Here is a 23438-nt window from a genome sequence, read left to right as displayed (position 1 = left end):
AAAGCTGTGTCCCTCCATAAAATATTGGTAAAGTAACTAATCCTAAAGTATCTAATTTCTTATCGTGCACGTCGTACAAATCAAAATCGGGTTTACTGCAGGTCCCCCGACTTCTCTGTGGAATTTTTTAAAGCAAGTTCGTGCTTATCACACTTCTTGCTGCCCCAGTATCAAATAGGGCTTGGAAACTAATGTTAAAACTAATAAGAGGAATGCGAGGAGTTAAATTGCTTGTCTTTGTGGTTAGTCGAGAAATGCGTCGGGTTTTTTCAAGATTCTGGCTATCAACTGACCCGTGTAAACAGTTGATACCTAATTGTTTCCCTGATTGGGTGGAGGCCCTGGTAAATTAGGATTACCAATTTGTGACCGTTTCGGACACTGGTAGGCCAAGTGTCCGATTTGCCTACAAATATAGCAAATCGGAGGTTGTGCATTTTCTAACATTATACGTTGATATTTGAAGCAAATGTCCTTGCTGTGGCCTTTCATCTTACAAAAGTCACAAATATTGTCTGATCTGGGAGGGCGAAAGTTTGATTGATTCGGGGGAGGCGGGGGGTTGTTCTGTAAATACGAAGGTGGCCTAAACTGTTGATTTGCCTGCTGATACTGCGGTCGAGGTTGCCAGTTTGACTTGCCATGGAATGGTTTGTTTTGCTGGCTATTGTAAAAGGTGGGTGGGTTATATGACGACCCAAACTGATTCATTCCCTGCTGCCCAGGTAGTTGGAAAGAAACATGTTTATTTGACTGATGGGTTTGCTCATTACTTTTTTTAAATAAAAAATCAACGGCTTTTGAGAGTTCTTGAATATATGAAGACATTTCTGACTGCTCCGTACCAGTAGCAACTACCGGTTTTGATCCATCTTTCAAGGCCGCCACCAGAGCGTTCACGGACTCATTCTGCTTTTCAACAAGTTGTTTTAATTCTACCATTTCGAGGCTTTCACGCAGTTTCGAATCAGGAGGTTTATTTATGACATTGACGAATTCCTGTATTCCCTTACTTCCCTCAATCGTTTCTAAACGTATCGAATATTTTCTTGCCTCAGAAACTAACTCGTCGAATGTTTTAAACGCCTTATACTTTACTTTCATTTGAAGTTTCTCATCTAAACCGTCAATAAATTTTTGTTGTAAGATTATTTGAAAAGAGTCCTGCGTGTACGCGTCTGGATATGCGTACTTGAAGATCTCTTTCAAGCGGATGGCAAAATCGTAAATTTTTTCTCCGGGTTTTCTACTAGCTTTCTTAAATTTTTTTAAATATTTTTATGCTGTTTCATCTCCATGAAAATGGTCCATTAGCCTGTCTTTAACTGTGGCATATTCGTCGGCGCCACTTTCCAAAACGTATTTGGTTACTTTCTGAGCTCTATCGGTCATTTTTTTATATAATTCTAAGATCACTTCTTCGTCAGTAAATCCAGAATTACTCACGATTTTTTCGAATGTATCTACCCATGAATCGAATCTTTGTAGAGGCCCACCCGAAAAACAAGATAAGGAATGTAGACTTGACCTCGTGTGCTGGCTTTTTGCAAAGTCAGACAGCTCTGACCCCCTCGTGCACCCATTACCGTTACTACTCGCCATTTCGATTATGTTCGATGTAACGCGAGAACTTGTTGTAAGGTCTTCCTCGCCTCCTCAAGCGAATGTTTCCTAGCTGTTCCAGAGCTTGACTCCGGTTTTTTAGAGGAGGAAGATGGTTTAATTTGCTGCTTAATCTGGCTATCTCTGAACGGAGAGGCTGAACTGGAGTTATCTTGTTGACTTCCGTTAAATAAGTCCCTATCGTTTGAATATTTTCTAGAAATGTGTTTTGGAAGTTTAGACGACTTTCTGTTAAGAAGAAAGAGGTGTTTCCAACCTCCTTTGCAAGGTTGTGATAATCCCCTTCCTCGTCTAGTTCTTGCAGTTCTCTTCTTGGTGAGAAATCTAAAAATACCTTTCCTTCTTTTGGCACGAAGCCGAGAAACTCGTGAAGACTCTGAGCCTGCCCTAGAAGAAACGTCAGAACTCGTCTTGCCTGCTCTAGCAAGGTCTCCACTAAGTGTCGCAACTGTGAGTCGGTCTTCGCTAGGATCGCTACACGCTCTAATAATTTCTTCTGGAGATTCCTCTTCTCTTTGAGCCCTACCAGAACGCGCGTTAATGCCGTCAACTCCGTTAAGTCGATCGGGGTTTGATTCGTTTCCCAAGCCTGAAGATCCTGCAACAACCGAATCAGTTGTTCCCAAACCAGCTGATTGCCTGATCTGAAATCCCTCTTCCGCTCCCGTACGTTCTTTAGAGCCAAAACAAGAAATGGAAGCTGACTGGTTAGGACTGGGAACTGTGCAGTCTTGTCCACCACTACGTTCTGATATATTTGGTGTAGGTGATTGACTAACCTCATTGCCATCGGAAGTCCTCTTTCTCAAAAAATGTGCAACCCTATTTGTAAAACTCCCTACTGGCGACTTGCGAAAAGAGGAATTAAGAGAGGAAGTATGTTGGGAAGGAGAATTTTGCGGGGAAGAAGTTATAGGAATCTGGTTTACTTCCAATCTAGCAGATCTTCCGTGAGCCCAAAATTTGTGTGGAGGAGTCTTATCAAGTTTTTCTAATTTTTCGTAGCCGGAAAATGACCGGAGCCTCTTTGAAATTTCGCTATACTCCCTAGTTCTTAGTGCCTTATCCGAAAACTTCGAACTAACTTTTTCTCTTGCAAGATCGTCGTTACACGGAACTAATAAACTTTCGTCGTCAGGACGAGAAAAAGAATTACAATTCTCACTATCAACTGTTTCTAAAGAATTGGTTGGAGGAGGATGAACATCAACAACATGCACTATTGAATTAAAATGCTCAATATCAACACTGTCTACTGAAGTGCTAGGGGAAGGATGAACATCAACAACGTGCACTATAGAATTCATCAGGAATAGAAACATTTGCTAACTTAGGAGTTTAACAACGATATCGATCCAAAACAAATCATTCAAAAAAATAGTATTTCCAAACCCAAATCAAAAAATAAAATAATCTTAGAACTGATTCAAAACAAAATAAGAAAACAGTTAAATCATGATTAATCAAAAGAATGTTCTACCAATCGCCGAAAATTTTAGTTCTACGGAAGGTATCGACAACGGAAATCTATTTTTCAAAAAGTGCGAGAAAACGTCTTCGATAAAAAAAATCGCAAAATTTAAATGCAATCAAAATCACACACACAAAAATGATTCACTAATGCAGGAATAATACCCAGTACACCATTAAACATTGTGGGTGAGTTCGAGAATCGCTGCCACCATTATGTAAAGGTTCTCGAAAAGAACCCTACACTAAATTATAACGAACACGAAAAAGCCGAAGGCGATTTCCCCAAAATGTAAATGGTGTATTGGTTTTAAAAAGGAAGTGAGTACATACCAAATATAGGAAGAGAAAAGGGAAGAACACTGGATTGATATAAGCTATTCTCAACTGACAGTTCTAACTAACTCAGGCCTGGTCTCGGAATAGCAATGCCAATAAACTAACTTAAAAACATCAGCTTTTATACCCAAACATTTCTATTGCCACGTAGTTGACGTCTAACTACGCAGTTCTAGAAATGGTTAGGTTACATTTAATGACACGTATACGGAAATGCAATTATAATAAAGTCACGCACTATGAACTCATAGATCCTCAATACGAGCCCTCACAAGACGCCAAACGTTCAATCAGCACGTTTGGAACACCTGCAGAGCTCACCCATATGAGTCAGAATGACATCATTAATTAATTAACAATTGGGTGCAACATGATCCGTTACACTTGATTGAAGTGTTGATGAATCTGGTCAATCATTCCACCCATCAAATTGGCTTAAGTAAAATCAACAATTTTTTGTTTAATGATTATGGCTGAGATACTGAGAGGACATCTGGTGGCCAGGTTTGGAATTGTTGGGCGTAGGCTAGCTGTTTACCGTTTAGCCCCTACCTTCTTCTTGGTTTTTTGTTAGAGTTCTGATCATGGCCTACTATAATAACGGCCCAACAGCTCGCTATCTCCCTGTTGCCGAATGGTTCCCAGCCCCTACCCCTTCCCATCCCCTACTTTTCATAGCCAGAGGGTCGTTTGTTCCTTCAGAAAGTTCCACATTCCATGTCATCTTTCCGCGATTTAAAATTTTGTTGATCGTCAGTCTGTCTGGGCATGGTCAAAGTCAACTGAAAGTAAGCGATTGACAGTCTTGTAGATATAGCGGTGGATTTCCATACGAGTGGTAAAAGGTTCAGATCTCTTTAAATCATAATCAATTTTTCATAATTTTTCCTTGTTTTTTCTATATTTTTAAAGCGAATTAGATGGAATGCCTAGATCCTGTAAAAAATGCGAGTTTTTTCACATTTTTTAAAACAAAATCTGAATTTGCTATGGTATTTGTTATGGTTACAGGCTATATTTTTTATGCTGGAGGGGGATTGGCAACTTACTCTATTCAAGTCCTCCGCTGGTTTCCCTTGAAATTTCAAATCAGCCGGGGCCAGAATTGCTGGGAATTCGGCTGCTAATGATGAAGGGAGGGCATTAGCCGCTAGATGGCGCGACAAAAAGTGTCATGGCCGCTTTAACACGGCAGTGTCCCATCTCCTTATCTCTGATAGGGGCTAACAGCCTAACACATAACACATATGAAAAAGGAAACAATCCACCAAATCCATTGGGTTCCTTTTTGTGGGCGAATTTAAAGTATGATCCCGCTAATTGCAGGTTTGCAACATCAAACAGCTAGAAATATTACGTGGCTGTTATGAGACCTTTGACGTAAAACAAAATTATTAAATAAGGTAGTACAAACAAATTAAATGAAATACAAAATGCTAAGAAAATAATATTTAGACCTAGTTCTTTTGATGTTTTCATTATCATTTTGTTTTTGAAAATTAAAATCAATTAAATTAAACAAACACAACAAGACTCATACAATTATATTTTACCGCACAGGGAGAGCCTGTTGCTTTCTCATCCGCAATAATAACATATACAGCGTTATTTGTTTGGCACATAAAGTTTTTTTATCTAGCAGTTGTCAATTGATTCACTCCTGAGATCACGTAACGTTTCCACTAAATAGATAGCAGCAAAGAATTGAATTTGACGAGACGAGGGCTTCAATATCCTGGAGATTCGTTCAGTACGACTTAACTGCAAAAAATTAATTTCAAACGATGATAAAGATGTGACAAGAAAATAAAACCGAACCGTTATCTTACATCACCGCCGTCTTCTTAACTGCCATCTTCTCCTCAAGCTGAAATGCCTCAGTTGTTAGTTAGTTATTGGCCAATCGAAGGTGTTTCCAGGGCACTAATATTGTTTAAAAAAAAAAAACGAATTAGGAATTAGGAATGGAGAGTCTCTCCATAAACCCGGCAGAACCACAGGCCACCGTTCTAGAGGCCCACAGATAAAGATAAAGACCACGGTATTTATCTGTGTCAGTCAGAGTTAAAGACTAATGCTAAATGCTAATAAATGCTACTCTATTGTAACAAGCAGCCTAAACACCACTTAACACCAATAGAATTCTATAAAATATAATTCTTCATCGCCATACTCTGATGCAGTCTGCAGATCAATTTGATTATATGTATCGTAAGCAGAAGTACCCTAGTATATAAACTGCACCACTGCTGCAATATCTGTAGTAATATCATATCGGATAGCAATGTATAGGACACACGGAAATCATGCCGTCTTTCGCTGTCTGCTCGATAATGTAAATCAGTATCAGACGTTACTCGAAGTGAGTCTGTCAACCAACTTGGATTTCTAATACTAAACTTACCTACCTTAACAATGGAAAATCAAAAGAAAATCCAAACGATTTTATTTTTAAACGGTAACGTGCATTTTATAACTCAATTGTGTTCCACTTGTTAATTATCGCTGTTTAAAAAAATTTTAAATGTAGGCTATAATTATGTGTTTTCCTATTTTTTTATTTTACCACAGTTATCTTACTTGGAGTAGTTTCGGCTTTATCTAATCAATTTGATCAAACAAATATCAATCCTATCTCTGCTGATAATCCTACGGATCCTAATTTCACTTGTCCGGGCAATGGATTTTTCCCTCTTAGTCCCACTGCTTGTTCGACTACTTTCTACAACTGCGTAGGAGGGATTGCCTATATTTACGTAATGATGAGATTAATCCAATGCGTGAAATTTACAATTCATAGTAACTACGTATGACGTTATTTTAGACGTGTCCAGGAGAAGGCATTTTCGACCCAAGCCAAAACACCTGCGTGTCTCCAGATCAAGCCGAGTGCACCCAAAGTAGGCTATTCAATTTTACATGCTCTTTTTAACTGTTTCGTTATTTTCTGCAGTGATTGTAAAGTTAGTTTGATTGCATCTGAATACTTTTGTATTAGCAACGACTAAAATAACAACAACAAATCCAGGGCCATGCACGGAGGATGGATTCTTTCCACTTAGCCCTGAAGCTTGCTGCTCGGAATACCTCAATTGTTTCGATGGAGAAGCTTACATTACCGTAAGGCGATACGAAATTCAAATACATGAGCTATCGGCAATGAAAACAAATTTTACAGAGATGTGATTATGTTCCTTTTCAATCCTGACATTTAGATCTGTCCTGCTGGCGGAGTGTTTGATCCCAACAAGAGAATTTGTGTACCTGCTGATGCAGCCGATTGTGGTCAGATTTATTCGCATAATAAACACCATAAAATTTCACTAACAATTTCCGTATACGTGTAGGCTTCGTATGTGTGACTCAAGACGGTTTCTACGATGTTCCCGACGAGTGCTCTAATCGCTATTATACTTGTCTCGAAGGCGTAGCATACGAAAGCGTAAGTAACTGTATGATTTTCCCAAAAAATATAAGACCGTTCCATATGATTTTTATTTTCTTTAAAACTTCACTAGTTTTGTCCTGGAAATGCCATATTCGACCCCGATAGACTCGTCTGCGCTGCACCAGAATCAGTGGCTTGCTTTTATACGACCACAACCGGCACAACTGTAACGTGGCCTTATTACACAACTCAGCGTATTACAACTACGACATTTAGTCCACCCGTTGAATTCGTTTGTCCCAGTGATAACGGACTGTACCCCAATCCCGACGATTGTAAAACATTTTACCAATGCACTGGTGGAAAACCATACATCAAAGTAAGACTCCCCATCTGACATATAATTTCCATCAATTATTCTTTCAATGATTGATTTCATTTTTTTGCAGACTTGCCCGACTGGCTTGTACTTCAACCCGGAAACACTAGTCTGCGACTATCTCGACAACGTTCCTTCATGTCAATAGTTATTGATAGTCAAACGGTCTACTGGTCTACTCATTTCAAAGTCGCCTGGAAACAAGATAAATAATTGTAAAGAATGTGCCGTTTTATATGACTGAGTTTGGCAAAGGTGCTGCTCATCTTGTAGTCTGAGAGAATTCACAGCTTTGTATACGTGCTTGGCTCTCGTCCCGACTAATCTTCCTTGCTCGTGACTTTCATTTAATGACTCTATTTATCAAAGAATGTTGCCAAGTAGCAGAAAGTGCTAAGAGCGCATCGCATCGCGCCTGATGGCTGGAAAGGCTAAAAACACGACAAACCCGGGAACTGTGACTCTATGCTCACAACCATTTCAAGAGATACCCGAGCTTGGAGGAGATTTAAGCGTGAAGTGGTTCACGACAACGTAGTATAAAGACAATAAGTACGTTGGTATATACAGTCTAAAATGTAGTCGATGCGGTTTCCAAGGCTTCAAAAGCCCCATATACATTTTCCTGGAAATAGTATATAGTTCTTGAAAGTAATGGACTGTATACAAATGAGTATTTGATGATTATTTAACGTGTCATGGAAACAGTAGTCGATTCTCGGCATCGAGTTAGACGACTAATTATCTCAACTCTCATCAATTTCACACTGTGCACGGCAAGAAGGGATGCATCACGTTACTCACGTTGCGTGATCAGTCAACAGGTTTACTATTTCAAAATCTCGTTCAGGCTACAGAGATTGTAAACGGAAAGGATAGACATACGCTGTGCTATCACGGCACTCTATACTCAACACCAAATGATGTAACGCATAGCCTATATACGTACGGCGATCCAGAGTACACAATCATAAGGCCTTGGCGTTTTGAGGACAGCTTGTCAAATCAGATTTTTTCAAAAAGATTTCCCAATCCCAGTAGAGTGCTTGGCGATAATAAAGCCTCATATGGTCACACAAATTACTTGCTCGCATAGAAACACGACTTGTCTAATAATTTCTTATCTCGCTTTATTTCTTTAAAAATGGTCAGCTTGTTGCTAACTCCCAAACCAACAAACTTAGACGTAGGCACTTGATGAGAAATAAGTGAAACGTGCGTAGTCTACTGGGTGGCGCGCCCATTAACAGACCAAAAGGCTCGGAGATAATATATATAATATTCTTCCCTATCTGTCGTTATATTAGGTGTCTTTGAACTCTCAAAAATAAGACCCTAGCGTCCTCTGGGCAGAGCTATTATATTTACTGCTGTTATTTAGTCATTAAAAGCTAAAGATTTACATCACGTACAAAAGGAGAAGCTCTAGGCTCTGTTTTCACTCGGTGCCCCTAATATTATGCGCTCTCCACCTCTCTCTTTCTATCACACTGTCGCCCTCTCTCCGTTTCATAAAAGTTTTAAACGAGTTTCGAGAGGACGATCGATGGTCACAATCAAATTTGTAGTATACACTACGTCTAGCCTTGCGCTTGTCAAAGGGTGTGACGGTTAACACCCAAGTTTCGGTTTGGGCTCCCGGGAGATCCTTGTCCGATACACCAGGTGCTTCTAAGGCTCTTCAGCAGAATCAGGGCAGCAACGTTAAAACTTTCAAGGCGAAAAAGAGAAACGAGGAAACTCAAAATAAAACTGACGGTCAAATCCTTATTGAGAATAGTTGCTCTCTTGCCTAATAGTTTGATCAAAGTGCAATGACTGAACATGTATATGGTATCATAGACTGACCTGTAACGCAACCTCTCAAAATGTCAAATAGAAATCACCGTCGTAGATATCGATCGGTGATATATATTGTTTTGATGGATACATGTCTATCGTGAAGTAGAAGCTGATGCTTATCAGTGATTAGAAATTTTCGTAGTGTTTCTTACGTTGACAGTTGGTTAGTTTTGATTATTGTAACGCCGTAACGATCATCGGTAACAGATGGCTAAACAGTTGCTAGTCGCTCTTGTGTTGGTAGTCGGCCTCTTTCAAGGTAAATTTCTTTTCGAAAACTTTCTTATTGGCTCTCAAATGGCTCGTTTAATCCTTGCAGTATCCCGCATTTAGCAACTGATTTCTTTTTGTCGGCTTATAGCAATTAAGTCTTACACATTTCCCAATGATAATCTCGATTAATTATTCTGTTTGCCTTCTTCCAGCCGGGCAATGTGCTGCTGTGGCGCAGGAAAGAGGAATCAAAATTGCGCACGAGCAACCCAAAGAATTTACCTGCCCAGATGACGGTACCTATCCATCACCGGGAGAGTGCAGTGGTGTCTATTACCTTTGCTCCGGCGGCGTTGCTTACCCTCAGGTTTGAAATCTTCCAACAGAGCGCTTGCCAGAAGTGCTTGATTTTGTCGTTAATTACTTGCGAGATAGTGCAAATCCTGTTTATAGAGCAATGTTCTACTGTATTTTGTAACGAATTTTATTTCTATCCCCAAAAATTCAGGTATGTCCGGAAGGCAACGTATTTGATCCAGTCACTTTTGTCTGCACGCCTTCTGACGAAGCTTCGTGTAGTAAGTTTCAATTTCAATTCCCCATTTGATATAGCATTAAGTCGTGATCTAATAGTCCAAATTATACCGAAAATCCAGATCAGAAATTCAACTGCCCTGCCGACGGTTTGTTCCCGTATCCAGGCAAGTCAAATTAAGGTTTTCGCACTTGCGTGCAGTTTCTTATATGCTGATTCTTCATTATTTCAGATGCATGTGCCAATATTTACTTCATTTGCAGTGCTGGCCAGTCTTACATAGAGGTACTTGACTATAATTTAAAAACCCTCAAATAATAAAACTAATCAATCATCTTTGATTTAAATTTCAAGTATTGCCCTCCGAACTATGTCTTTGATCCAATCACCTTCAGATGCGAAACGAAAGAAGCCGCATCTTGCACGCGTACGTATTCACGGTTAAATTGTATGATTAAATTAGGGTAGTTGATTGAAAAGTAGAAATTGTGATGTAGCAACCGATGCTCCGACCGATGCACCAACCGATGCCCCTACCGATGCCCCTACCGAGGCTCCTACCGATGCTCCTACCGATGCACCAACCGATGCCCCTACCGAGGCTCCTACCGAGGCTCCTACCGATGCACCGACGGAAGCTCCGACCGATTATCCAACCGACGCTACGACACAGTTTTGAATATGATGAGATTCTTTGCCGCTAGATGGGCACATGTGTTAAAAAAGAGCGCAGTTTAACGCGCTCTCTCAACACGCAAACAAATGGTTCCAAATTCATTAAAAAAATACACACTTTGATTCAATAAATGATGTTCCTTGGTGCAATTGGTCACAACGGACTTTGTCTTAATTCAGATGAAAAATGTCGTCAAACAGCCATTATATAAAAAAAGAAACTTTTCTTTTATCAAATCAAAAATAAGTCACGCATCGCGTTGGATGGCGTATCAAGTCATTAGTAACGACAAATGAGTGGTGCGTGCGGCAAGCGGCAAGGCTGAAATACATCCCGCAATCAAATGTTTCCAATTGGTTAGACAAGAAAACCAAACACCCCAAAAAATTCCAACTATGTCGTTTCCCGGATGTGAGCGCAACGGCACGAAAAAAGGAAAACGGCAATATGTTTGATGTCAAATTGGAATCGGTCGGCCGATTTTTTTTTTCTGAAACTTTTGGATATCGCAACGTTAGATGGCGCGACGCTATACAATTGAACGCGTTGAAACACTCCTTCGTCCCCCCCGACCGAAAAATTTACGATTCAACACCAATTATTTGAATATTCATTCCTGCAGCTGTGTGTAGCCACAAGTCACGTCGAGCTGCTGGATATGCTTTACTAATTACTCCCGACACAATGTGTTCTAATTTAAAAGTCATTCATTTGGGCAAGTGACGAGTCACTCGAGACTTCACCCTCATCGCATCTCTTTGAACTTCCGTCGAGACTTTCGACGGAGAAGAGATTAGATATTCACACACACACACAACAACCGTATAAGAATAGAAATCCCAAATCATCGCCCAGCATTTGTTGTCCAAATCTTTTATCCTTATTTACTTAGAACAAAATAAAAGAATGAAATCATTTCGGATGTGATTCATTGGTCGATATATTTCGACACGGCCGAGGGTGACGTGATCCGTTGGCGGAATGACAACTTCTTCTTCTTCTACTTTTCAAGAGAAATTGCCTCACGGCTTTTGGTTGTCGGGCGGCGTTCGAGTGTGTGTGTGTGTGGGTAGTCGACGTGCTGCTGCATGGCAATAGAATAAGCGCAACAATCGTCGTCGTCGTCCACCACCGTTTCGCCTTCACACATACCTGGCAGGTGATGTAATGGCCCGAGTGGCATCAACTCCTGTGCGTCATCTCGGCCAATTGCGGACGATCGGCCGTGGGTGGCGATCCCGAATGGCCGGCAACGTGCCATTGTTGACGCAACAAACTCTCTGGCGAATCCCCATCGGCCGGGCGACGTCACCCCTTCAATTAGCAGCCGATTTCCATCCCATCTGGCTATTTGGGAAATATCTAACATATACACAAGACCAAGAAGGGGCCCGTGCGTTTGGGCTTGAACAGCACACAGGACCCAGCGGATGTTGTTTCAGCTTCTTCTTCTTCTTCTTCTTAGTCGCCCCTGGGGGTTGAATAACTTTGCTGTGCAGCGGGAGACTCTCTCTCTCTGCTATTCCACCAAAAGCTGTACACAATATTCTCGGATGACTTTGGACTTTCTCTCTCTCTCTCTGCTCAGTCCTATCCATCTTGTGCGCCTTCAAAGGAAGTCGTATGGAGGAAAAGGGGGGAACGAAACTTCTTCTTCTTTTCGTTTTTCTTTTTCTCTTCGAGAAAATGTTCAAATCTTTTTCCCATCGTCAGTAAATGTGCGAGCGTCAAAAAGATCTTTCAACAAAAGGGTTGGGCCTCTCGGAACAACCATGGCCGAGGCCTGTTGGGGCCATGACGAGCATTTCCAATTAACTTTGGATGGGCAGCATTTGACCCTTTCGCTGCTGCTGAGATATGGGCGAGCGCGCGCACGTTCCTTTTGGGCCGCTGTGTCCTTTATAGACAACCGTTGACTATTTTAGACGACGCCTAGCCAACCCAAAAGAATACATAGGAAAAGAAGCAAACAATCCGACTCTCGCTATTCGTTCGTCACATCAATAAAAAGCCTATAAAAAAGTTCCAAAAATCTTTTCTTCGTTTTCCCTTTTTGTTGTTTTTTTTTTTTTTTTTTTTTTTTTCACGCTGATAACTGCGCTCGCAGGTGCACGAAAACAATTGACCAACCGTGTGATCTACGGCTCCTAACATGTTACTATACAGAGACGCAAAAGAGAGAGAGAGTATTAGATAGATACCTTCGCCCACCTTTATTTTTCCCCCCTAGATAAAAACAAAATAAATAAAAAAAAGCGGTGCCTTATAGTGGCCTGCCTCACGCACGTAGAGACATCACGCGGGAATTGAACGGAAAACACATTCGAGTGGAGTACAGTACAACCGATAATCTAATCGCTTTCAGGGACGCTCAGGTCATAAATCCCCGACGACCGCTCGTCGTTCCACCGTCGTGAGTCCCACTGACTTTTTCTGCTCATCTGTGTCCTTCCTTCTCTCCTCTTTGGCTGGTTAGTCCCGCGGGAGAGAGTCGATACATCAACAACCCCAACAAAAAAAAAAAGAAAAAGAAAAGTCGGGAAAAACGAAATTGAACAAATGAAGAAGAAGAAGAAAAAGGCGATGTAACGATATACATGGACACCCCACTGTGGGGGGTTACATCATTAGAGCATTTATCGTGCTTGTATATTTTATTATATACATTCTGTGTTCTAGTCGAGTCACGGCCAAAAAATCTTTTGCACGAATGCCAAAAAAAGCAGCAGCGTCATTTTATTTACCATCAATATTTCATCTTCTTCTTCTTCTTCTTGTAACGTCTCGAAATAATCCATTCGTCATTTTCGCTTTTTTCCCCCTTCCCTCTCTCTCCTATTGATGAGGGAAGCGGACGAAGATTTATATTCTCTTCGAGTTAGTCAGTCACTCAGTCAACTACTAACACACACACACAAGAACAAGGAAAGAAGAAGAAGAAGGGGGAATATAATAATAATCAGAAGAAGAATAAGAAGAATCAGAAGAAGAAAGAGAGATAGCCGCTTTCCTGATTCTTTTCTCGGTCAATGAGTCTTTTCCGGCCGCATCCACACAATAATTGATGATTCAATCATCGGGAATGATGGCCAACATTAGACGTGGACTGAGGGGGGCTACAACATATATAGGCGGTGGGTGGTGGTGAGTGCTGCGGGTGGACTCGGGCCCTTGCGGCGTTTAATAAACATTTAATTGTCGACTCTGTGTGTTGTTGGATCTCCTATATACTGTCTAATGCAGACCCCTATGACGTGTGCGCTTCATTTCACGATTTTGTTTCCCCCCTCCCGGCGCACCGAGAATGCCAATAGACGATCTAGTCAAAAATTGACCCGATCCATTTGTCCCGCGTCGTATTTATTTTCGAAAAAACCCGCAGCAGCTAAAATAAGAGAGAAAAAAAAGGCATTTGTCAACATGATGAAGCGTCAACGAGCAATTTGCTCATTCAATAAAAGACGAGCGCCATTATTTTTCGTTTCAACATTTTTTCGAGTTCGGTTTGTTTTTAACGACAGACGTCGTTCACCATTACATGGAAATAACTTTCGCTGATTCGTCGCTGTCTCTACTGAATTTCCTTTCTCTTTTTGAAAAATAAAAGGGGCCAGCAGTGGCACATCATGAAGTCGTCGTCGTCGTCGTCGGCTATTCACGTATTCTCCCGGTCTATAATGCGTCCGACATTTCTACGCAGCACTACGGGATGATAAAAAAGGGGGGGGGGAGAAATAGAAGGAAACCGAAAATTGGATGGCAGCAGACAAAATAACCACCGAGACGATATTTATACACGACGGCGGTACACGAGGGCGGTTTTAACAGGGGGGAAGAGCGGAGGATTGCCCTGGAGAGGTACAGACAGTAGCAGCGGGAATTTGCGGTCAAAGGCAAAAGAAAAAAAAAAGAAAGAAAAAACGTGTAATACCCCCGAGGAAATGTTGCGTGATTCTGGGCCACCAAATGTTACAAGAAGAAAAAGACGGAAGAAAATATACACGTATTAAGAGTGTGTCTTTTAAGTTTTTTTTTTTGTGTGTACGATCAATCCCCTCCATTTCCCTCCCGACTCTTCCCGAACATGACATCCATCATCGCATTTCTTCTGATTATTAGTTTTTATCTTTTTCCTTCTTCTCTTTTGAGAGAGAGATATAGACACGTCGATAATAGCTGTACACCACTACACACTACACTACACTATAGAATAGACATATACAAGACACGTCTTTTGCCTCGGTGACCGGATGAGCTCACACCGCAGTTTGCGGAAGCTTCTCAAACCCAAACGACCGGTGTGAGTCGGTTTTTTCTTCTTCTTCTTTCGGGAAATAATTGGTGGGAAAAGAAAAGAACGAAAATTGGAAGGGAAAAAATAGACGCTCTATGTAAGGAATATTATAACAAGAGGAGTAGCTAATAATATCATTTGAAGGATATAAAAGAGCATTTTGCTTTCGAAACCGCTCGATCGTCGCATAGACGAATACAATTCGATTTTCTATTTCTTATCCTATTTTACTTTTGTTTGTTGGACACTTCTGAGCACCCTTGTTGTTGTTGTCTACCTTCTTTTTTAAAAATTTATTTGATACGGCACTTCCCGTTTTCACCTGTTCGAGTTGCTCTTATCTCGTCGTCGGGTCGGAAAGTTCTGGTGACCGCGCAGCGCCGTTCGTTCCGTTTGGACAAACACCGGGGCTTTTTTTTCCCTCACCCGATAAAATAAAATAAAAATGTTCGGCGTGTTTTTTTTTTTTCTTGTCTCCTTCTGGGTCTAAACAGAATATTGAGCCAAAATGTTGCAACGCCACAACAAACACATCAGCCATTCGGGCAATTTTTATTTTAGTAAGAAAAAAAAAGCTGCGGACACACGTTCGGCGTCTTTCGGTTAAAAACAACAACTCGCAGAAATGAAAAGGGAAGAAAAAGAAGGGGAAAAAAAAGCCCAAAGTTTCAAATTAAAACATTGCAGATGTTGCGGAAGTTGGGTCCCCCCCACCCTTCCACTTCCACCCCACACAACATATCCCCCCACCCCCTCTTCTCGAAACTGCGCCTAACTCCTCATCCGGGGGAATATAGAAGCTGAGGGTTTCGTGTGTATGTGTGTACCAAAGGGAATAACTTCTCTCTATACATGAGCTCCGGCGCAACTCGGGAATGAACACACAGGGGAAAATAAAATAAAAGGGGGGGCCAGCCCCAGTCCCAGACGACAGGCTGGCCCTCTCTCTCTCTCTCCATGTCTGCTGTGTGTTTTGTATGTCGAACCCAAAAATAAAACGGTTGGCAGAGAGAGAGAGAGTGCGCGCACACGCGCATATACACACGGCCGTCGCCCATATGGTCCGGTGCTGCTGCCTATATCCGCTGCTGCTGCTGAACCGGCCGTAAAAGTTTGGCTGGGGAGGAGTGTAGACACATCCAGCAGTGAGGATTGTTTAATGTACACAACCCCGCCACCTCATGTGTGTGTCCCACAGCAGCCAGCCAGCCAGCCAGCCCCGTTCCCCCCCCCCCCTCTCTCTCTCTACAACTATATTCAGAGTTAGCACAGAAAGAAGAAGGGACACGTCACCCACAAGAGGGGTGGGGTCGCAACCGAGGGACATTTCACACGCACATGCTATCCGTCATTCCCTCTCTCTCTCGTGTTGTTTTGTATATTATTTAGCAGAAAGGCCCACCGTGTGCCCCACCACCACCAGAGGCCCCCATACCCTTTTAAAAGGTCATCTGTCCGTCCTGTCCGAGTTCCCGTTTTTATTTATGTCCCTCACACGCCGATTTCTATGCAAAAATGAGAAATTTGAAATAACACCGCGGTTGACAATCACTTAATTTTTGAACGGCACGACAGACTTTGTTTTTTTTCTTTTCTTCTCCGTCATTTATTTGTCGCCACAAATGTAAACCGGTTGCGTAATGATATAAAAAGAAACCAAAAAACCGCTGTCGGGATTTGATTCGGGACCGTGTCAGTGTGTAATGATGAAATTCCTTGACGACGTTTGCGGGGTGTAAATGGCGACTCGACACGAAAGAGATGAAAGGGCGCGGTTGAATAGTTATCATCAAATCAGATAGTACAAAAAAAACAGGGTGGCGTGAATTTCCCAAGAAATCTCACCCACCCACCCAACCTCCCGCGTTAACCGGAAGTTTAAGGTTTTTTCTTTTTGTTGCGTAACTTTTCTTTTTTCTTCTTTTATTATAAGCGTCGAGTTTATTATTTCCCCCAACACGAAACGATGACACAGTCGGCGGGACACGCCGGGAAAGAAGAAAATTGGGTAAAATGCCAAGCTCAACTCTTTTTTTCCCCCCCAATTTTTTGGTTGTTGTTGTTGTTGCTCCCGCGTTTCCTCCCGGCAGCGATATCCCGTATATATTATTCAAGTCTATTACACACGACGACGAGCAGAGGCTACACATATTTCGCCTTGTTGCGGCGATTGTTTGGCGTAGGGAGGAGACCCCACTTCCTTCCCGCAGCGATACTTATCGTTCGTCTACTCTCAAAACTCGTCGTCGTCGTCGTGTGTTACTTGCGACAAATACACACAACCGTCGTACGACACAATCTGTCGGTCTCTGCCACGGGAAAAGAGACAGAGGACGGACTTATTGCGAGTGTAACAAGACAATAAGAACATCACAAGAGACAGCAAAAATGGCGTGTAGGTTCTTATATAAATCGGGCACACACACAGGCGGCGGCGGCCATCAACGGGCGGAATAGAACAAAACGGGTGGAAGCAACGGAATAATAAAGAGAGAACATCCTGCTGAGTCGCATACACACACAAACATCTCGCGGAAGAAAAAAAAGAAGAAATGTTTTTCTCTTTTCTTCTTCTTGGTCGTCGTTGCCTCAGCAACCAACCAGCCTATTGCATAAATCTAAAATTCATTGCCTTTTGTCAGCAGCTCGACGACGACGACCCTTCCAACTTTTTGTTCTTCTCTTCTTCCCAATTGGAAAATTTGATTTTGTTATTATTCCATTATCTTTAGATGAAATACAACAGACGGGACGCAGAGAGAGAGACGAGCTTATTGATTGCCGGGTCAAAAAATAAAATTTAAAAACAATGAATTTTTTTTTATTTTCTACGGAGAAAAACGTGGCCGAGCATCTGGCTCACGAATCAAATCGTAATTTGCTCGTAGATGTACACACACAAGATGTTTTTTTAACGTAAAAGAGAAGAAAAAATAAAAATAAAATGCGTTTTCTTTATACTGTTGCGACATGACTGAGAAAAGTAGAAGCGAAATGTTTTCAGAGATAAATCTCGGCACCAAAAGAAGAAGAAGAAGAAGAAGCGACTTGACCCAAATCTTCTTGGCGGTTTGTGTTTGCCGCCAATGCGCACAGGTCCAAACAATATGTTTCCCCCCGTCCGGCGTGACAGTTATTGAGATTGACAATGGCCAGCACTAAACCAGTCGTGTCTAACACGCTGCCGATTCAATCACTCGCCCAGTCTTTCTGACCGCTCTCACTGCGCCAGCAGCTGATTTTGAAAAAAAAAAAATCTATTCGGCTGGACTCATTATCCAGTAAACGGGCCGGCTGTCCATTATTCGCTTTAACAATGATGAGGGCACACACAAAATGTCTCTCCGTTTTGAGGCCATTGCGAAATGTTGTAGGACAAAACGATCGAAAATGTTTAACTCGTTTTTTTATCGGAAACCCCCCCAGCTGTGCTGTTATTATCCTCGTCGGCAACATGTCAAATGGCTGCCGACAAATATATTCGATTCGTACGGCTGATAGTTTCGGTCTTTTAATACTATCCAGTAGTCTTTCTCTCTCTCTCTACACAGTTTTGGCCAAATGCTATTTTGCTGCTGCTGTCCTATACTCTGCGAAAAGATAACGGGTGGTGGCAGTCTAGACCGCAGCGGGAACAAGAGTGTGTTGCACGTAATAACAATATTCCTATACAAGTGAAAAAGAAAAGAAGAAATAATAATAATACTGCAGCAGCAGCTACTTGGGTTATAGACACGAATCCATCTCACAACTTTCCCTCTCGTTTCCCAAGGTTCTCTCTGCCGAAGCCCAAAAGGGTCTCCCTTCCATCACGTGACCCACATCCTGTTTTTTTATACAATAGTAAAAAGACAAGACAGAAAGGGAGAGAGAGAGAGACAGACAGCGTGTTCAGGCAGCCTCCTCACGAATCTCCGGCTAGGAATTTCAATCACGTCCGCGGTGGCGGCAGCAGCAGCAGCAGCAGCGGCGTATATAGTCAATGGCTTCCTTATACGTTGCCACTTGAACAGTTATACTTTACTACACTATATTTCTCTCTCTAGACTATACTCTCTCTACATGTATGCGCTTATAGGCGAGCTGTAGCCATATAGACGACACATAAGCACTTAAAAGAGAAAAAAAAGTGGACACATCGTCCGCGTAGTATAACCCCCCCAACTTCTTTTGCCCGTCTCTTTTTTGAGTGGACGTGTTTATACATTTTCTTTCTTCTTTTTCCCAGCAGCGGGCGAGGGAGACTGGCGAGCGAGACGGGCAGAAGAAAGATGGCGGCGATCAAAGTGGAATGAGAGATTGGCTTTTTCGTCTTTGCAGCTTTTTTTTTTTAAAGAAAAAACAAAATAGACAAACATTCCGGATAGATTTTAGGGTTGGGGTTTGAAAATGAGAAAATTCGTTTCGGCTTTCTATTGAGTGGACCAAAAATGGTCGTCAATGGAATAGAAACAAGTGACGACCCGTGTGTGCGTGAAAAATTCTTTCGAAAATGGAGAGAGAGAGAGAGAAAAAAAAACCGGAATGGAATAGGGAAATTTGAATTTTTAAATTTGAATTTACAAAAACAACAAAAAAACAAAAGAGAGACGATTGGATTGCCAGTCTGGAAAACGTTCAAGCAACTGCAAAGCAAAAGACTCAAAGTGACACTTGCAACAACAAAAACAACAACAACAGACGAACAATTCACGCACGTTTGGACGTAATGCGAGACGAGGGCAAAAGTCGATGAATGGGCATGAATAATCAGCTATTCGTCAGGTTTCCATTTTCCTTCTTCTTCTTCTTATGTTTTACTACCCCACATCACCAGAAATTTGAATTCCTCCCTCCTTCCCATTTTGGGATAACTGCGCTTGTGGCTTATATAGTCCCCCCCTTCCCCCGGTTATTGCTTCGACCTTCCAGCGGAATTGATGAGTGTTTGATTTACACATCCAGCAGCCAAGTCCCAACGGCCAAGGCGACTGTTAAGGAATGCATATTTGATATCACGACGCGACGTCGATATTACATTTCCGCATTTTACGGCCACCACCACCACCACCCTGCGGCCCTTTTAATACATTCCCTCCCTCGCAACGTGAGTCGGTACCGATTTCCTCCTCGTCGTCATCGTTCATATCAAGTCTCGGCAGGCTGCGGCGTGAGCCTGGTCTTAAATATTTCGCCCTCCCCTCCCCCCCTGACTGGGAATAAATCCGACGTGATTAACCCTTTCGCCTTTTTTTTAGTTGGACCCGACATTTCAACAGATCCGGTTCGACCCCATTTTCTTCGCTGATTGGAATAATGGACTCGATATTATTAAAAACAACCAAGGCACCGTTTGTTCCTTGAAAATTTAAGGCCACATTCTTCTTATTAAAGAATCGCTGGGGTTCTGCCCTCGCCGCCGCCGCCGCCGCCAAGTTTTTTTTACGTTCAATTAACAAAAGGCCAAAGAATTCGAAAATTCTTAATCGAAAGTTTTGTCCGCCCATAAAAATCGAATCAATTCTTCCTATTAAAGGGGAAAAAAAGGAAAAACAAAAATTGCATGGGCATTGCTGGGGATTTTAAGAGGGTAGATGTGTGTATGAATGAAATAACAACGAGGAGGTACCGGTGTGGCGGCTGGTCCCTCTTGGTCATACAATTTTTAATTGCACTTTCCTGGAAGTGTTTAAAAGTTCAAATATGTTCGAATTTGATTCATTAACCCACAGACAAAATTGTGGGGTACAAAAACAGGCCTGATCTCCAGTCGTTCAACAAACGAGTTATTTAATGAACCCTAACTGAGTCAACAAAAATGGCAAGAGAAAACAGTTCCAGTCAATCGCATAGCTCAGGAATAATCGTACTCCGTACTATGTCACGATTTATAAAACAAAGCCACCAGATAGTCAAAAAAGGAAGAATAGAGAAACAGTTTTCCTACCTTTAAGGCCGGGAAATACGGCCAGGCATCCACAAGCGATCCATCCATCCGCAGAAAAGTTGAATCCACCAGGCGGGATAGGAAAAGTCTCGTGAATACCCCCACACTCACATGGGTGTACACGTGGACATTTCAAGAAAGGGGAAGAAGAGATCCGTAACTCGACCGACATCCTGGGTAGGTTTTCCAACTCAAACGGGATGCTGTTTATCTAAATGCAAAATCAAAATTGGGTTACGAAAAATTTTGACAGAAACTACTAATAAGGAAGGAAAAGTTGAAAATGAGACAGTGGGCAAACCCTAATTATTAATAAACAGGAGAAGTCAAGGTTTCTATGTAATACACTGCATTTGTGCAAGTCATGTTACATCATTAAAATATCTAGCAGACATCACAGGTTAATAAAAGTAACGAAAATCACTACCCAAGCGATGATGGTGAGGTTGTTGCTGTTGACAGTCAATACCAGCAGAAGTGAAAACTGGCATATATTTTTTGTAACGATGGCAGGCCTCAAATCTGCACAAAAGAAATGGTTACATAGTGCAAACAACCTGTCATGCATCGGCAGGGGGCTTACATGATGAATGCTAGTCAGGAACTCACAACATTTCACAAATTTGGAACAGGTTTCTCTTCAATTTAAGCCCCCATAAGCATTACATTTGTATTCTTAGTTTGATTTACCTGCCAAACGGCATGGCGTGGAGAGCACGGAGAGTCGCGACACCAGTTTCACACGAGACACGACGACCACATTTTTGTAGTTTTATTTGTTGTGCTTTTTCTCGTGCAGCAACGTGTACGTTTCCCAAAAAGTATAATGGTTCCGTTTTCTTTGTAATCTTTTAAACTTTGTCTCTTGTTCAATGCTTCTACGAAACTTTTAAACAAAGCAGACGACAACTTTTGACTGTTTTTCTACTATGCCCATTAGCCATCTTTAAGAAATCGATAAAACAATTAAAAAATCGACTCTTCCTTTTTTAAATCCTTCCCGCTCAAAAACAATCAAAAGTGGTTTTGTGACCCACGACATCCGCTGAACTGATCGGGATAATTCTAGTCTTTAAAATGTATTCCTCTTGGCTTCCAAGAGAAAATTACACACTGGTATCCCGCTGATTGGAATGTGGACTTTTCAGCCGACACGACAGAATTTTCGCCGCGCGGCCTTTATTACCGAATAATAATAATAACGATGATACTTAAAACGTCTCGAATGTCGCTATAGACGCACAAGAAAAAACTCGGTGTCCTCGAGGGGCATAAGGGGGGAGAAAGGAAGAAAAAAAAAATGAATGCATAATATATAATAACACGCACATATGGATGAAAGTGATGGGGCGGAGCTCAGCGTCTCTGTCTTCTCTCCATATTCTAACTGCAACCCAACCAAAAAAAAAAACGTATGCGGCGCATTAGTTTGGACAGGAGCCAGAGTCCGGGAGGAGCTGCCCGGCGCCCCACCAAAAAAATAAATAAATAAAATGATAGAAAAAATGATAGAAAAAAAAAAAAATCTTGGAATAATAATAATAGTAAAAGGAAATGATGTATATCGTATAAGTTTCTGAACGAAAACGAGTATAAATGATGAAGCCCTCTCACACACACAGAGGGGGTAAACAATATTCTTTGTATGAACCAAGGATATTTTTATTTTTGTTTTGTTTTAGAAAACAAACCGGTTTCTATCAAACAAAAAGGTAGTCGGACCACCTCCATCTTTGATTCTCCTCAGGCTTCACCCTCCCTCAAGACTTTTTGGAAGGGGTTATGTTATTCCAATACAAGACAAAACTGGTAGGGTTCTTTTTCTTTTTCCTTTTTCACGTGATGAGCCGTTCATAACGTCGTCGAGCAGGGTCCTCATTAGTGAACGGTGAAGGACGGGAATGAGGTACCGAGAAGAGCACATTCCCCCCTTGTTTTTATTATTATTATTTTGGTATGAGCCAAGGGGGTCAAACATCCGCAGTTCATCATAAACGGGAAAACAAAACGCGGGCCATTCATTGGCGTGAAACGTCGGGCCTTGGATTCCAATCGGCTCTCGCACACAACACGCGCGTCATCACTTGAGAGATGTTGACATCATCAACAGAGACGCGAGAAGAAGAAATGCGCACTCGACTGGGGAAAAAATTTTCTTTTTACGACATCACGACGGGACGAGGTGAAGGACGAAACGAGACAACATCCATTCCAGCGTCCGCCCATTTACGGCGCAGGAGTTTTTTTTTTTTTTACCAAGAAGAAACAAAAAAGAACGAACGAACGAACGAACTCCGGGTGGTTTCGGCAAACAACGTTTCAACTCATTCCGCGTTGCGTTCGCTCCTTCTGTCGCCTCTTTTCTTCTCGTCTAGTGCTCGGCGTGAATACCAAATGAACGTTTCAGCCACTTTGGAAATGCCATCCCGGTCCATCCGTCTTTTAAAATTAAAAGAAAAGAAACGTTTTGGAAAAAGAAATAAATAAAGTAAACGAAATTTCGAATTTTTGTAAGATATATTTTTTGAATCATCTTATTTTTTTTTTGTTGTCTTCATTTGGAACATTTTTCATTTAATAGCATTTTTGTCGCGTTTTCTTTTTGCTGATTCGTTTCTCTCTCGTCTGTTTTATTTTTTTTTTTTATTTATTTTTTTTTGAGGGGATTTTATTTTTAATTGATTTTGTTCGGAGGAGGAAATTAATTGCATGCACATATTTTCTTGGTGTGAAGATCGAGAGGATCACGACTT

General features: G+C 41.6%; 2 protein-coding genes and 2 long non-coding RNA genes across 5 annotated transcripts; 2 read left to right on the top strand and 2 right to left on the bottom strand.

Moving 5' to 3' along the window:
• Positions 1-4670: 4670 nt before the first annotated feature.
• LOC124328810 lies at positions 4671-5601 on the bottom strand. The gene is made up of 3 exons (XR_006916494.1): positions 5262-5601; positions 4986-5193; positions 4671-4805 (listed from the first exon to the last, which is right to left on the bottom strand). It is a non-coding gene; the product is annotated as an uncharacterized LOC124328810 (long non-coding RNA).
• A 135-nt stretch (positions 5602-5736) lies between these two features.
• Positions 5737-7422, top strand: LOC124328756 (chondroitin proteoglycan-2-like). 2 transcript variants are annotated; one of them, XM_046787592.1, is made up of 8 exons: positions 5737-5890; positions 6004-6188; positions 6257-6332; positions 6461-6552; positions 6648-6717; positions 6780-6874; positions 6951-7199; positions 7270-7422. In XM_046787592.1, exons 1-8 carry the CDS (start codon positions 5848-5850, stop codon positions 7345-7347), a joined length of 888 nt encoding a protein of 295 aa, XP_046643548.1. In that variant the 5' UTR covers positions 5737-5847; the 3' UTR covers positions 7348-7422. The 2 variants fall into 2 exon arrangements, with proteins under 2 accessions (XP_046643548.1, XP_046643547.1); XM_046787591.1 differs by having other exon boundaries at positions 6431-6552.
• A 1729-nt stretch (positions 7423-9151) lies between these two features.
• LOC124328769 (protein psiA-like) lies at positions 9152-10614 on the top strand. Its single transcript, XM_046787607.1, has 7 exons — positions 9152-9300; positions 9467-9621; positions 9763-9832; positions 9911-9955; positions 10022-10074; positions 10144-10216; positions 10287-10614. Exons 1-7 carry the CDS (start codon positions 9249-9251, stop codon positions 10466-10468), a joined length of 630 nt encoding a protein of 209 aa, XP_046643563.1. The 5' UTR covers positions 9152-9248; the 3' UTR covers positions 10469-10614.
• Positions 10615-20284: 9670 nt separating this feature from the next.
• LOC124328805 lies at positions 20285-21604 on the bottom strand. The gene is made up of 3 exons (XR_006916490.1): positions 21376-21604; positions 21113-21207; positions 20285-20896 (listed from the first exon to the last, which is right to left on the bottom strand). It is a non-coding gene; the product is annotated as an uncharacterized LOC124328805 (long non-coding RNA).
• Positions 21605-23438: the final 1834 nt, after the last annotated feature.

The sequence above is a fragment of the Daphnia pulicaria genome, chromosome 3 (assembly GCF_021234035.1).
Source record: "Daphnia pulicaria isolate SC F1-1A chromosome 3, SC_F0-13Bv2, whole genome shotgun sequence".
Classification (NCBI taxonomy): domain Eukaryota; kingdom Metazoa; phylum Arthropoda; class Branchiopoda; order Diplostraca; family Daphniidae; genus Daphnia; species Daphnia pulicaria.
This window is presented reverse-complemented; position numbering and strand designations above follow the sequence as displayed.

What these genes read in the sequence shown, in the direction of transcription:
- LOC124328756 (XM_046787591.1), top strand. Translation starts at nt 5,848, where the DNA reads ATGGAAAATCAAAAGAAAATCCAAACGATTTTATTTTTAAACG. An exon ending in TCAAGCCGAGTGCACCCAAA is followed by an intron (nt 6,333 to 6,430) that starts GTAGGCTATTCA and finishes CTTTTGTATTAG; the next exon opens with CAACGACTAAAATAACAACA. An exon ending in GTGGAAAACCATACATCAAA is followed by an intron (nt 7,200 to 7,269) that starts GTAAGACTCCCC and finishes ATTTTTTTGCAG; the next exon opens with ACTTGCCCGACTGGCTTGTA.
- LOC124328769 (XM_046787607.1), top strand. Translation starts at nt 9,249, where the DNA reads ATGGCTAAACAGTTGCTAGTCGCTCTTGTGTTGGTAGTCGGCCTCTTT. An exon ending in CGGTTTGTTCCCGTATCCAG is followed by an intron (nt 9,956 to 10,021) that starts GCAAGTCAAATT and finishes TCATTATTTCAG; the next exon opens with ATGCATGTGCCAATATTTAC. An exon ending in CTGGCCAGTCTTACATAGAG is followed by an intron (nt 10,075 to 10,143) that starts GTACTTGACTAT and finishes TTAAATTTCAAG; the next exon opens with TATTGCCCTCCGAACTATGT.